The sequence below is a fragment of the Hyperoodon ampullatus genome, assembly GCF_949752795.1.
Source record: "Hyperoodon ampullatus genome assembly, chromosome: 12".
Classification (NCBI taxonomy): domain Eukaryota; kingdom Metazoa; phylum Chordata; class Mammalia; order Artiodactyla; family Ziphiidae; genus Hyperoodon; species Hyperoodon ampullatus.
In genome coordinates, this window is record NC_136925.1 from 82,399,822 (window position 1) to 82,412,052 (window position 12,231).

General features: G+C 36.0%; 1 protein-coding gene across 6 annotated transcripts in view; it reads left to right on the plus strand.

The window, feature by feature from the left end:
• Nucleotides 1-12,231, plus strand: part of MAP3K4 (mitogen-activated protein kinase kinase kinase 4) — a gene marked incomplete at its 5' end in the record, with an annotated part of 159,065 nt that overhangs the window by 91,787 nt on the left and 55,047 nt on the right. For all 6 annotated transcript variants that reach the window (XM_079716912.1, XM_079716911.1, XM_079716913.1 and 3 more), the window contains one exon: nt 4,616-5,979. In XM_079716912.1, the coding sequence (XP_079573038.1) occupies nt 4,616-5,979 (1,364 nt within the window). The remainder of the gene's footprint in view (nt 1-4,615; nt 5,980-12,231) is intronic.

Genomic DNA, 12,231 nt, shown 5'->3' on the forward strand with positions numbered 1-12,231 from the left:
TGTGGGGAATTCAGTTGACTGTCTTATATCTGTTTAAACAAGTGAACCATATTGCTTGTCATTTGTTTGCGTTCAGTTTCATTATACATTTTTTTGTTCTTTTCCTTTCATGTTTCTCTGATTTGGCAGGAGTTATTGGTGATTGGCCAAAGGAAACAGTAACTTCTTGGAAGGTTTGTTTTAACAGTACTACAAAGTCATACCACTTAATTTATAGCCACTTGGGAGCTCAGATGTTCATTAGTCTTAAGTCATTATGAACTAGTTTTGTAGTACTGTAATTAGAACTTATATAAAACATTCTATATACTTTTGATCCATTCTCCTTTACAGAAACTCTGTGCTTGACTTTCTGTTCATTGCAGAGGGATTTAGTATTAACAGCAAACTAAACAAACAAAGATTGGTATTTTCTTTTTGCACAGTAGCTAGACTGGGGCTTAAGTCCATTTTAAATTTAAATTATGTCATTTTAATGATGTACCTATTTCCATTTGTGTGTTTTTTTTTTAAAAAAAAAAAAACTTGGTTTTTTGTTTTGGAAAAAAAAAAAAAAAGCTTCTTTGTCCCGTCTTCCTCCTTTCCCCATTTGCTTTCCTTTACACACATTGTAGGTCCAAAGACTGGACCAAAATTTTGAATACAGAATTTCAGAAAATTGTGTAATATACCATTTTTTGTGCTGTAAGATAGGCTTCACAATATTTGTGTATAATCTACAAAAATTAGGTTTCTAAGCTTGCTAAAATTCGATTCGGTTTATATAGAAAAATGGGATTGTGGCATTTCCCCCCTTAAGTCCTTTTAATTGTTGGAATAAAGATCAAGGCTCAGAAGCTTCATCTCTTGATATTTTCATGCTTTGACTATTAGCTGTGTGGTAAATTTAGCATAGATTTGGACTTAACGTTCATAGCTCTGTCTTCTGTGTTGTTCAGGTCATCCCAGCTACTCTCAGTTCACCCTTTGTTTCCCTTAGGACCTTTAAATCATGGGTTAGAAGAACATTTATAATTTATATAAGGAAAGTAATACTTTTCCACTGTTCACTTACTTTTAAGTTATAAATTATATGCAGACGTTCTTTGGCCTTGGTCACTAATGCTACCCTACATTCATTTTGTAAAGTCTTCTTAGAATCCTAAACCCTAAGCTAACAGAAGAGTTTTTTGTTACATAAGTTTTTGATTTCTCTGACTCAAAACCATGTGGATGCATGTTTTAGTTAATATAGCATTCTTTCCTAGGCCTGCATTGCCTCTCTCCTGCACACGTTTCTTGGATATTCTTGTGTACTCTCCTGGTATTAAACAACATCTGTATATATTGATAATTTCCAAATTGATACCTCTGGATTTCTCTCCTGAGCTCAAGACTCATATGTTAGTTACCCACAGACATCTCTACATGAATGTCCCATAGGCACCTCCAATTCAATGTATTACAAAACAAACTCATTATCTTTATCTCCAGTCTTACTCCCTGATACCATGTATGTATCATTTTGTGTTTCATAGTAAGAAAGTATAGTATGATTTGATATCTTGAAACATAAAATATAATGGAGTTAAATTTGGAAGTACTTGTTAGCTTTGCTTTCAAATAACCATTGCTTTACTAAGTAGAAATTAGTGATATATGTGTGCTATATTAATAAAAGTGTAAAGAACACAGTTAAACAAAGAGGAGGCAAAGGGCTGGCCTGGACACATTTTTTATAAATGAGGATTGATAAGTATTTGTAGCTAGAAACAATAAAACTGTGAAGAAATTTCTTTTTTAAAAAATTTGACTTTTTAAAAAATTAAAAAAAAATTTTATTGCGGTATAATTTATGTACAGTAAGTTTCAGATGTATGACATAGTGATTCACAATTTTTAAAGGTTACATTTCATTTATAGTTATTGTAAAATATTGGCTATATTCCCTGTGTTGTATAGTATATTGTTGTAGCTTATTTATTTTATGCGTAGTAATTTGTATCTCATCCCCTAACCCTATCTTGTCCCTCCCCGCTTCCTTCTCCCCACTGGTAACCATTAGTTCTCTAGATCTGTGAGTCTGCTTCTTTTTTGTTATATCCACTAGTTTGTTGTATTTTTAATTTTTTTATTTTTTTTGCGGTACGCGGGCCTCTCACCGCTGTGGCCTCTCCCGTTGCGGAGCACAGGCTCCAGACGCGCAGGCTCAGCGGCCATGACTCATGGGCCCAGCCACTCCGTGGCATGTGGGATCCTCCCGGACTGGGGCACGAACCCGTGTCCCCTGCATCGGCAGGCGGACTCCCAGCTACTGTGCCACCAGGGAAGCCCTGTTGTATTTTTTAGATTCCACATGTAAGTGATATCACACAGTATTTGTCTTTCTCTGTCTGACTTATTTCACTTAGCGTAATACCCTCCAGCTCTATCCATGTTACTGCAAATGGTGAAATTTCATTTTTTTATGGCTGAGTAGTATTCCATTGTATGTATATACACACACACACATACACACATACACACACACACTCTCTTTACATCTTCTTTATCCATTTATCTGTTGATGGACAGTGAGGTTGATTCTGTATCTCGGGAATTGTAAATAATGCTGCTGTGAATATCGGGGTGCATGTATCATTTTGAATTAGTGTTTTGGGGTTTTTTTTGGATATGTATATCCAGGAGTGGAATTATTGGGTCAAATGGTAGTTCTATTTTTAGTTCTTTGAGAAACCTTCTATAGTGGCTGTACCAATTTACATTCCCACCAGCAGTGTATGAGGATTCCTTTTTCTCCACCTCCTTGCCAACACTTGTTATTTGTCTTGTTTCTGATGATAGCCATTCTGAGTGAAGAAATTTCCTGAATGGACTGTGTAAAACGTTTTAAGACATTTAGAAGTAAAGTAGATTAAAACTACAGATAAAAGTTCTATTGTTTAAAAAGTATTGCTAATTTAAAAGGTAATAGTAATAATAGTTTTATAGTAAAATATAACACAAATCCTTACAGACAGTAAAATCCTTTTTGATGGATCATAAAAGAAATTGAATATAATGTAAATCAGGTTGGAAGTGCTCATGGAAATACTTGTTTTAAAATCCTTATTTTAAAACTAATTTAATTTAAATTGATTTGGAAATACATTGGTTTTAAACAAATTTTCTTTGGTGAATTGATTTTGGGTATGTTAGTCTGTAACCATATAAATACACTCTATTTCATCAAATCTAAAGGCATACTATAATATTATATACTAAGAAAAAAATGCTTATAATTGATGACACAGTGTGTTCTTACACTTAGAATTTTAAATTTTTATTTAAAGAACTCTTTTATACTTCTTGATATTTAGATAATAGATTTTTTAAAACCATTTATTACTATTGTGCATATATATAAAGGAAAATGAAATATATTAGTGAATATATTCCTAAAAGTTATTTATATCACCATAATTATAAAACATATTCTAATTTCAGAGAAGTTAAAATACAAAATGTGTGTCCTAGATTCAATGAGACAGTGTACCTTGAGTGTAGAGGGGACATGGGGACAGCGCTATAGGCTTGGGCATCATCAGTGTATGACGTGGGTGTGAAGGAGGTCACCCAGGGAGAGGGAAGGTGAGACAGAAGAGACCTAGGAGAGGGGCTTTGAGAAGCATTAACTTTTTAATGGAGTGAGCCAAGTTCCCAGGAGAGAATTTGAAGAGGAGGGACTCAAAAGGTAGAAGAGAACCCTGAGAGTGCTGTGTGTAGAAGGCAAGAGACTGAAGGGGTTTCAGTGAGGTACGGTGGTTCCTAGTGTCAGAAATGCCAAACAGGAAGGAAGATGTGTGTTCATCTCAGAGCTTGGGAATTAAGTTAATAGAACCTTTTACAGTTACGTGAAGGGAAAGTGTGATGTTTACTTCCTTTGCGTTAATTTTGAATGACTTTATGTGCCAGCATAATAAACTAGGCAAATTATACTAAATTAGGCGTATGTCTTCAGTTTTCTTAATGTTAAATTTAAAATGTTATTGTTCACCTGTTTGTGGCAAAGAAGAAATCAAGGAATAGAATAAATTAAGGTAAACATTTTTGCTTATCTGTTTTTCAGTGTTTTATGAGAATAATCTTAAAGTGCCTTAAGTGGTCTTTCCTCAATCTACTTGATTTTACGAATGAGAAAAGTAACCCAGAAAACTTAACTGATTTGCTCTAAGTTGATACTTCAGTTCATGGCAAAGGCAGGAATTGGATGTGTTCTCTAAATCAGGTTTCTGTCAGATCTACCATACTGTTTCTCCCTTCTTAAGTTTAAGGTGATGACTTGTGAAGATTTGACTAGCTGGATGACTGCAATTTGTAGTAGAGAGGTAAGCAGATGGTTTTAAGTTAGTAATGGAGAATATTAGAGAATATAGCAAGTATTATGTAACAGGGAAAATGGGTAAAACCTTTGTAAAGATTCAGAGAGAAATGTTTTGTGTGTGTGTGTGTATTCTCTTAATTTTCAGCATATGATATGATTATTTTCTTCAATAACAGTCTGAAAATATAAGTACATGTGAATATCAGTCATTGAAATATTGAGAATAACTTTATATTTTAGAGTAACATAATGTTCTGCTTATTTTTTTAATAGAAAAAATGAATGCACCAAACCAACCTCCACATAAAGACACTGGAAAAACTGTGGAGAATGTGGAAGAATACAGCTATAAGCAGGAGAAAAAGGTCCGAGCAGCTCTTAGAACGACGGAGCCGGATCATAAGAAGAACGTGCAGTGCTCGTTCATGTTGGACCCAGTGGGTGGGTCTTTGCCCAAAAAATCAATTCCAGATGTGGATCTCAATAAGCCTTACCTCAGTCTTGGCTGCAGCAATGCTAAGCTTCCGGTGTCTGTGCCCATGCCGATAGCCAGAACTGCACGCCAGACTTCTAGGACTGACTGTCCAGCAGATCGCTTAAAATTTTTTGAAACTCTACGACTTCTACTAAAGCTTACCTCAGTCTCAAAGAAGAAGGACAGGGAGCAAAGAGGACAGGAAAATACGTCTGCTTTCTGGTTTAACCGATCTAATGAACTGATCTGGTTAGAGCTACAAGCCTGGCATGCAGGACGGACCATTAACGACCAGGACCTCTTTTTATATACAGCCCGTCAAGCCATCCCAGATATTATCAATGAAATCCTTACTTTCAAAGTTAATTATGGGAGCTTTGCCTTTGTTAGAAATGGAGCTAGTTTTAATGGTACTTTGGTAGAAGGGCAGTGCAGAGCCCCTCATGGGACAAAGGTTGTGGGTTACTCAACGTATCATGAGCATCTCCAGCACCAGAGGGTGTCATTTGAGCAGGTCAAACGGATAATGGAGCTGCTGGAGTACATAGAGGCACTTTATCCATCGTTGCAGGCTCTTCAAAAGGACTATGAAAAATACGCTGCAAAAGACTTCCAGGACAGGGTGCAGGCACTCTGTTTGTGGTTAAACATCACAAAAGACTTAAATCAGAAATTAAGGATTATGGGCACTGTTTTGGGCATCAAGAATTTATCAGACATTGGCTGGCCAGTGTTTGAAATCCCTTCCCCACGATCATCCAAAGGCAATGAGCCCGAAGATGAGGGTGATGACACAGAAGGAGAACTGAAAGAGTTGGAAAGCAGTACGGATGAGAGCGGAGAAGAACAAATCTCTGATCCAAGGGTACCAGAAGCCAGGCAGCCCATTGACAGCAGTTTCAACATCCAGTCACCAGATTGCGTAACTAAGAAGCTCGAGAGGCTTGAATCTGAGGACGAGTCTGTTGGCTGGGGAACACCAGACTGCAGCACAGAAGCAGGCTTTAGTAGACATTGTCTGACTTCTATTTATAGACCATTTGTAGACAAAGCACTGAAGCAGATGGGGTTAAGAAAGTTAATTTTGAGACTTCACAAGCTGATGGATGGTTCCTTGCAAAGGGCACGTATAGCACTGGTCAAGAGTGACCGTCCGGTGGAGGTAGGTGTCCAGTAGGCAATAGTGTGATCTGGTCCTTAGCTCCACTATTACTTGTAAATTACAATGTATGTTGTGTTGTATGTCATATGTACTTTCATGGTCTTGATTTTTTTTTAATTGAAGTACAGTGGATTTACAAAGTTGTGTTCATCATCTTGATATTTTTAAGGCATAAATGGTAGTTATTATAACTTGCAGATTTAAACGTCTCTATAAAGCATTGTGATAAAAGGGAAAGTGGATCTGTGAAAACTGTATGAAACTGAGTGAATTAAGTGTGTGGAGGGAAAAAAATCCAACGATTAAATATAGGATGGAGAAGGACAGGCTAGGTATAAATAAAGAGGGAAGAAAGCCATAATCATGGGTGACCACAAGCTGAATATGAGTCAGTAAAAAGTCAACATGATGCTAAAATATTTTTAAGTGAGTATGGCATCCAAGGTCATGGATATAGTTCTTTCTCTATTCTTTGCAATAGCTTACTTCCTTTTGAGTTGCATGTCCAGTTTGGGTCACTGGATTTTAAAGAGATAAGAATTACAGAGAAGGCCAAGAATGATCAAAGGGGAAAAGTATACACTATTTGGTAAGGTTACAGTGTTTAGTGTAGTTGCTGGAAGTTTAAGGGAAGTATTATTATCAAAGACATGTTTTGATATGAGAAGATTTTTGTGAGAGGAATTTGTCTAGTAGAGGAGTTGATTTGAAAATAGTACAGACTTGGTTTTAATAGCTTTATATCTCAGAAATTCTTTACCATTAAGGGTGGTAAAACTAGAAAGAGGCATACTGTTGGATATTGTTCTTGAGGGTGAAAGAGTATAAGCAATTTTTCTGTTGTGATGAGTTTGCATGTTCATCTGGCTAAGAGCAAAAGCACCCAGATCTTTGAGATCCCTAATTACCTGAGTAAGGCTGTGATTCTAAATTTTAATAGCTAAATACATACATATGTATATACTTTTACTTTTTTTAAACTTTGGTTTATTACACAATCTGGCTTGCTTTGAGTCAGATGATAAAACTGAAGGTATTACTTAAGATGGGAAACATCAGAAAAGAACCCGAATTTCAGTATTTGAAGTTTTAATCTGATGGCCAGATTATGAACCCTTAGGAGAAGGGGTCAGGTGTTCACATAATATAGCAGGATGTTTGCAGAATGAATCAATACTTTGTAGCTGTTAAGAGGTTAGTTTACTTTGAGTATTATTTTGATTAGAAATCTCAAAAATGAATTTTCTTTGAGCAGTATTTTGATTCTGTGAATGATTTTTTATGTACATCTTTTTATTAGGACAAATGATGTTTTTCCCTCTTAGTCCATGAATAACTATTTTATAATAAGAATTTATTATAGTGCAAGTTTCAAAGTCAGTAGAGCAGAACTAGATATGTAGTAAAGATTTGGCATACGCTTCAGATGGTGAATAGCTTACTTTAGTTTAGGTTTTTGGCTGGAGAGTGGTTAGGTTCTAACAAGGACACCTATGGACAGGACAGGGTTGATTAATTGTTATTATGAAGGACTATTTTTGAAGTAATAGCGGTGAAAAAGTCCTGGCACTATTACCTCATCTTTGATTCACTGGTTCTCCTAGGGGATGGGGGCTCATGGTGAGGGCTCAGGAAGACGAGTCAGGGCTTCTTAAAACTGCGTTACGCTCACTCTCCCAGACTGTCTTCCTCTCCCCTGAGGACCCTCTGTGGCAGTGAATCACTGCTGCTGAGCTTTGCATCCATTAGATGTGTTGGAACAAGAAAGAGATTGAGAATGAGCGCACTGCATTTTCTATTAGAACCCTTGCTGAAAAAAGATAATGAGGTAGCCCATAGCTTTGAATTCCTATCAAAGTTGTATGCCTTTGGTTTGACCAGTTGAGATTTAACTGAATGAGAAAGTTATCCTTGTTATAGAAAAAAAAGAAATACATACACATTCAAAGTGTGTGAATTAAACATGTTTATTAGAATCATTTGAGATTGTTTACTTTTCTAAAAAATTGCAGTACAGAAGCCCCTCTTGTTTTAAATTTTGGTTTATAAAATGTTGTGTTTGTAAAATAATGAAAGAGAAACCAAGAGTGAAAATTCTTCTGTATTGGAGATTAATCCAAACTAATAAAAGATAAGGCTCCAAAATTATAATTAACTCAATGGGAAAGTAAGACTTTATTTTTATTCCTATTTCAGAGACATAATTTCTATAAGGTGAAGTGTATGTATACAAATGTAAATGAATATATGTACACTCCCCTTCTGGGTTTGTTTTGTTTCAGTCTTTTTACTAAGTATGTCTGGGAAAGAGCCACAATTTTGAAGTCAAATAACTGGATTCCATTCCTTGATGCTGCTCTTTCTCACCACATATCTTAATGTCAGTGACTTAATCTTTCTGACCGTAAGTCTTCACATCTGTAAAATGGGTATAATAATACTTCCCTACCTACCTCACAGGGTTGTTGTGAGGCTTGAAAAAATACTTGTATAAATAGTAAAATGCTATAGAAGTCAAATATGAACTATTTTTTTTAAGAAGTGTTGTTATACTTTTTTTTCCTCCCTTGAAGCTAACTGTAAGTCAGTAGGGGCTAGACAAGTCTATATTTTTATTTTTTAAATGTATTTTACTTTTTAATCTCTGCCAAATAATCATACATTTTTAAGGGCATACATTTTAAGCAGTGGATAACCTTTTAGGTTTGAGGACAATTTTCATTCTTAATTGTTAGAAACATCTTGACCAGCTGGTACTGTAGATTGTGCCCAATACATATCTTCTGTTTTGCACAGTTTTTATGGCTTACGTGATAATAGTAATGAAGATAGTTGAAGGATTTTGTAGAAAAGAAGAATTATACTCATGATATTTGATTGTTCTTATCTATGACTATATTTTTATTTCTTATGATTGTTACTTACAACTTGTGTTCATAAATAACATATCTAATATTTAATTCTCCTTGGCTTGTAAACATGCTTTATAAAACAGTTTTCCTCTAAAAATTATTAATATATTTCAATATCTTTAAATTTAAAAATGCAACTAGTGATACTAAAAAAAATCTGTTTGCAAATTCTTTTAATAATATGAATACCATAAACAGGCCTTAATACTTTGTTAAAAATTAGATAACGTTATAGCTCCCTAGCTTCTGTAAATTCATTTTCTCAGGACATGTTTCTTTTTTTTTTTTTTGGCTGCATTGGGTCTTCATTGCTGCGTGCGGGCTTTCTCTAGTTGTGGTGAGCGGGGGCTACTCTTCGTTGCGGTGCGCAGGCTTCTCATTGCAGTGGCTTCTCTTGTTGTGGAGCATGAGCTCTAGGTGCGCAGGCTTCAGTAGTTGGAGCGTGCAGGCTCAGTAGTTCTGGCATGCAGGCAGCAGAGCACACTGTCTTCAGTAGTTACAGCACACGGGCTCAGTAGTTGTGGCTCACAGACTCTAGAGCACAGGCTCAGTAGTTGTGGCACACGGGCTTAGTTGCTCCGCGGCATGTGGGATCTTCCTGGACCAAGGATTGAACCTGTGTCCCCTGTATTGGCAGGTGGATTCTTTTCTAATTTAATTTTTTTTATACAGCAGGTTTATTAGTTATCTATTTTATGCATACTAGTGTATAATGTCAATCCCAATCTCCCAGTTTATACGCCCCCACCCACTGCTTTCCCCACGAGTGTCCATATGTTTGTTCTCTACATCTGTGTCTCTATTTCTGCCTTGCAAACCAGTTCATCTGTACCATTTTTCTAGATTCCACGTATATGTGTTAACATACGATATTTGTTTTTCTCTTTCTGGCTTACTTCACTCTGTATGACAGTCTCTAGGTCCATCCACATCTCTGCAAATGACCCAGTTTCATTCCTTTTTATGGCTGAGTAATATTCCATTGTATATATGTGCCACATCTTCTTTATCCATTTGTCTGTCGCTGGGCATTTAGGTTGCTTCCATGACCTGGCTATTGTATATAGTGCTGCAGTGAACATTGGGGTGCATGTGTCTTTTTGAATTATGGTTTTCTCTGGGTATATGCCCAGTAGTGGGATTGCTGGGTCATAGGGTAATTCTATTTTTAGTTTTTTAAGGAACCTCCATGCTGTCCTCCATAGTGGCTGTATCAATGTACATTCCCACCAACAGTGCAAGAGGGTTCCCTTTTCTCCACACCCTCTCCAGCATTTGTTGTTTGTAGATTTTCTGATGATGCCCATTCTAACTGGTGTGAGGTGATACCTCACTGTAGTTTTGATTTGCATTTCTCTAATAATTAGTGATGTTGAGTAGCTTTTCATGTGCTTCTTAGCCATCTGTATGTCTTCTTTGGAGAAATGTCTATTTAGGTCTTCTGCCCATTTTTCAAATGGGTTTTTTGTCTCTTTTATATTGAGCTGCATGATCTGTTTATAGATTTTGGAGATTAATCCTTTGCCCATTAACTCGTTTGCAAATATTTTCTCCCATTCTGAGGTTTGTCTTTTCATCTTGTTTATAGTTTCCTTTGCTGTGCAAAAGCTTTTACGTTTCATTAGGTCCCATTTGTTTATTTTTGTTTTTATTTCCATTACTGTAGGAGGTGGGTCAAAAAAGATCTTGCTGTGATTTATGTCAAAGAGTGTTCTTCCTGTGTTTTCCTCTAAGAGTTTTATAGTGTCTGGTTTTACATTTAGGTCTTTAATCCATTTTGAGTTTATTTTTGTGTATGGTGTTAGGGAGTATTCTGATTTCATTCTTTTACATGTAGCTGTCCAGTTTTCCCAGCACTACTTATTGAAGAGACTGTCTTTTCTCCATTGTATATCCTTACCTCCTTTGTTATAGTTTAGTTGACCATAGGTGCATGGGTTTATCTCTGGGCTTTCTACCCTGTTCTATTGATCTGTATTTCTGTTTTTGTGCCAGTACCATACTGTGTTGATTACTGTAGCTTTGTAGTATAGTGTGAAGTCAGGGAGTATGATTCCTCCAAGCTCCATTTTTTTCTCTCAAGATTGCTTTGGCTATTCGGGGTCTTTTGTGTCTCCATACAAATTTTAAGACTTTTTGTTCTAGTTCTGTAAAAAATGCCATTGGTAATTTGATAGGGATTGCACTGAATCTGTAGATTGCTTTGGGTAGTACAGTCATTTTCACAATATTGATTCTTCCAATCCAAGAACATGGTATATCTCTCTATTTGTTTGTGTCATCTTTGATTTCTTTCATCAGTGTCTTATAGTTTTCTGAGTACAGGTCTTTTACCTCTTTAGGTAGGTTTATTCCTAGGTATTTTATTCTTTTTGTTGCAGTGGTTTGTTTCCTTAATTTCTCTTTCTGATCTTTTGTTGTCAGTGTATAGGAATGCAAGAGATTTCTGTGCGTTAATTTTGTATCCTGCAACTTTACCAAATTCATTGATTAGCTCTAGTAGTTTTCTGGTGGCCTCTTTAGGATTCTCTATGCATAGTATCATGTCATCTGCAAGCAGTGACAGTTTTACTTCTTCTTTTCCAATTTGTATTCCTTTTATTTCTTTCTCTTCTCTGATAGCAGTGGGTAGGAGTTCCAAAACTATGTTGAATAATAGTGGCAAGAGTGGGCATCCTTGTTCCTGATCTTAGAGGAAATGCTTTTAGTTCTTCATCATTGAGAGAATGATGTTTGCTGTGGGTTTGTCATATATGTCCTTTATTATGTTGAGGTAGGTTCCCTCTATGCCCACTTTCTGAAGAGTTTTTTTATCATAAATGGGTGTTGAATTTTGTCAGAAGCTTTTTCTGCATCTGTTGAGATGATCATATGGTTTTTATTCTTCAGTTTGTTAATATGGTGTATCACATTGATGATTCACATATATTGAAGAATCCTTGCATCCCTGGGATAAATCCCACTTGATCGTGGCGTATGATCCTTTTATTGTGTTGTTGGATTCTGTTTGCTAGTATTATGTTGAGGATTTTTGCATCTATATTCATGAGTGATATTCGTCTGTAATTTTCTTTTTTTGTAGTATCTTTGTCTGGTTTGGGTATCAGGGTGATGGTGGCTTCGTAGAATGAGTTTGGACGTGTTCCTTCCTCTGCAGTTTTTTGGAAGAGTTTGAGAAGGATGGGTGTTAGCTCTTCTCTAAATGTTTGATAGAATTCACCTGTGAAGCTATCTGGTCCTGGGCTTTTGTTTGTTGGAAGATTTTTTTTTAAAATATATTTTATTTATTTATTCATTTATTTTTGGCTGTATAGGGCCTTCGTTGCTGCGCGCGGGCTTT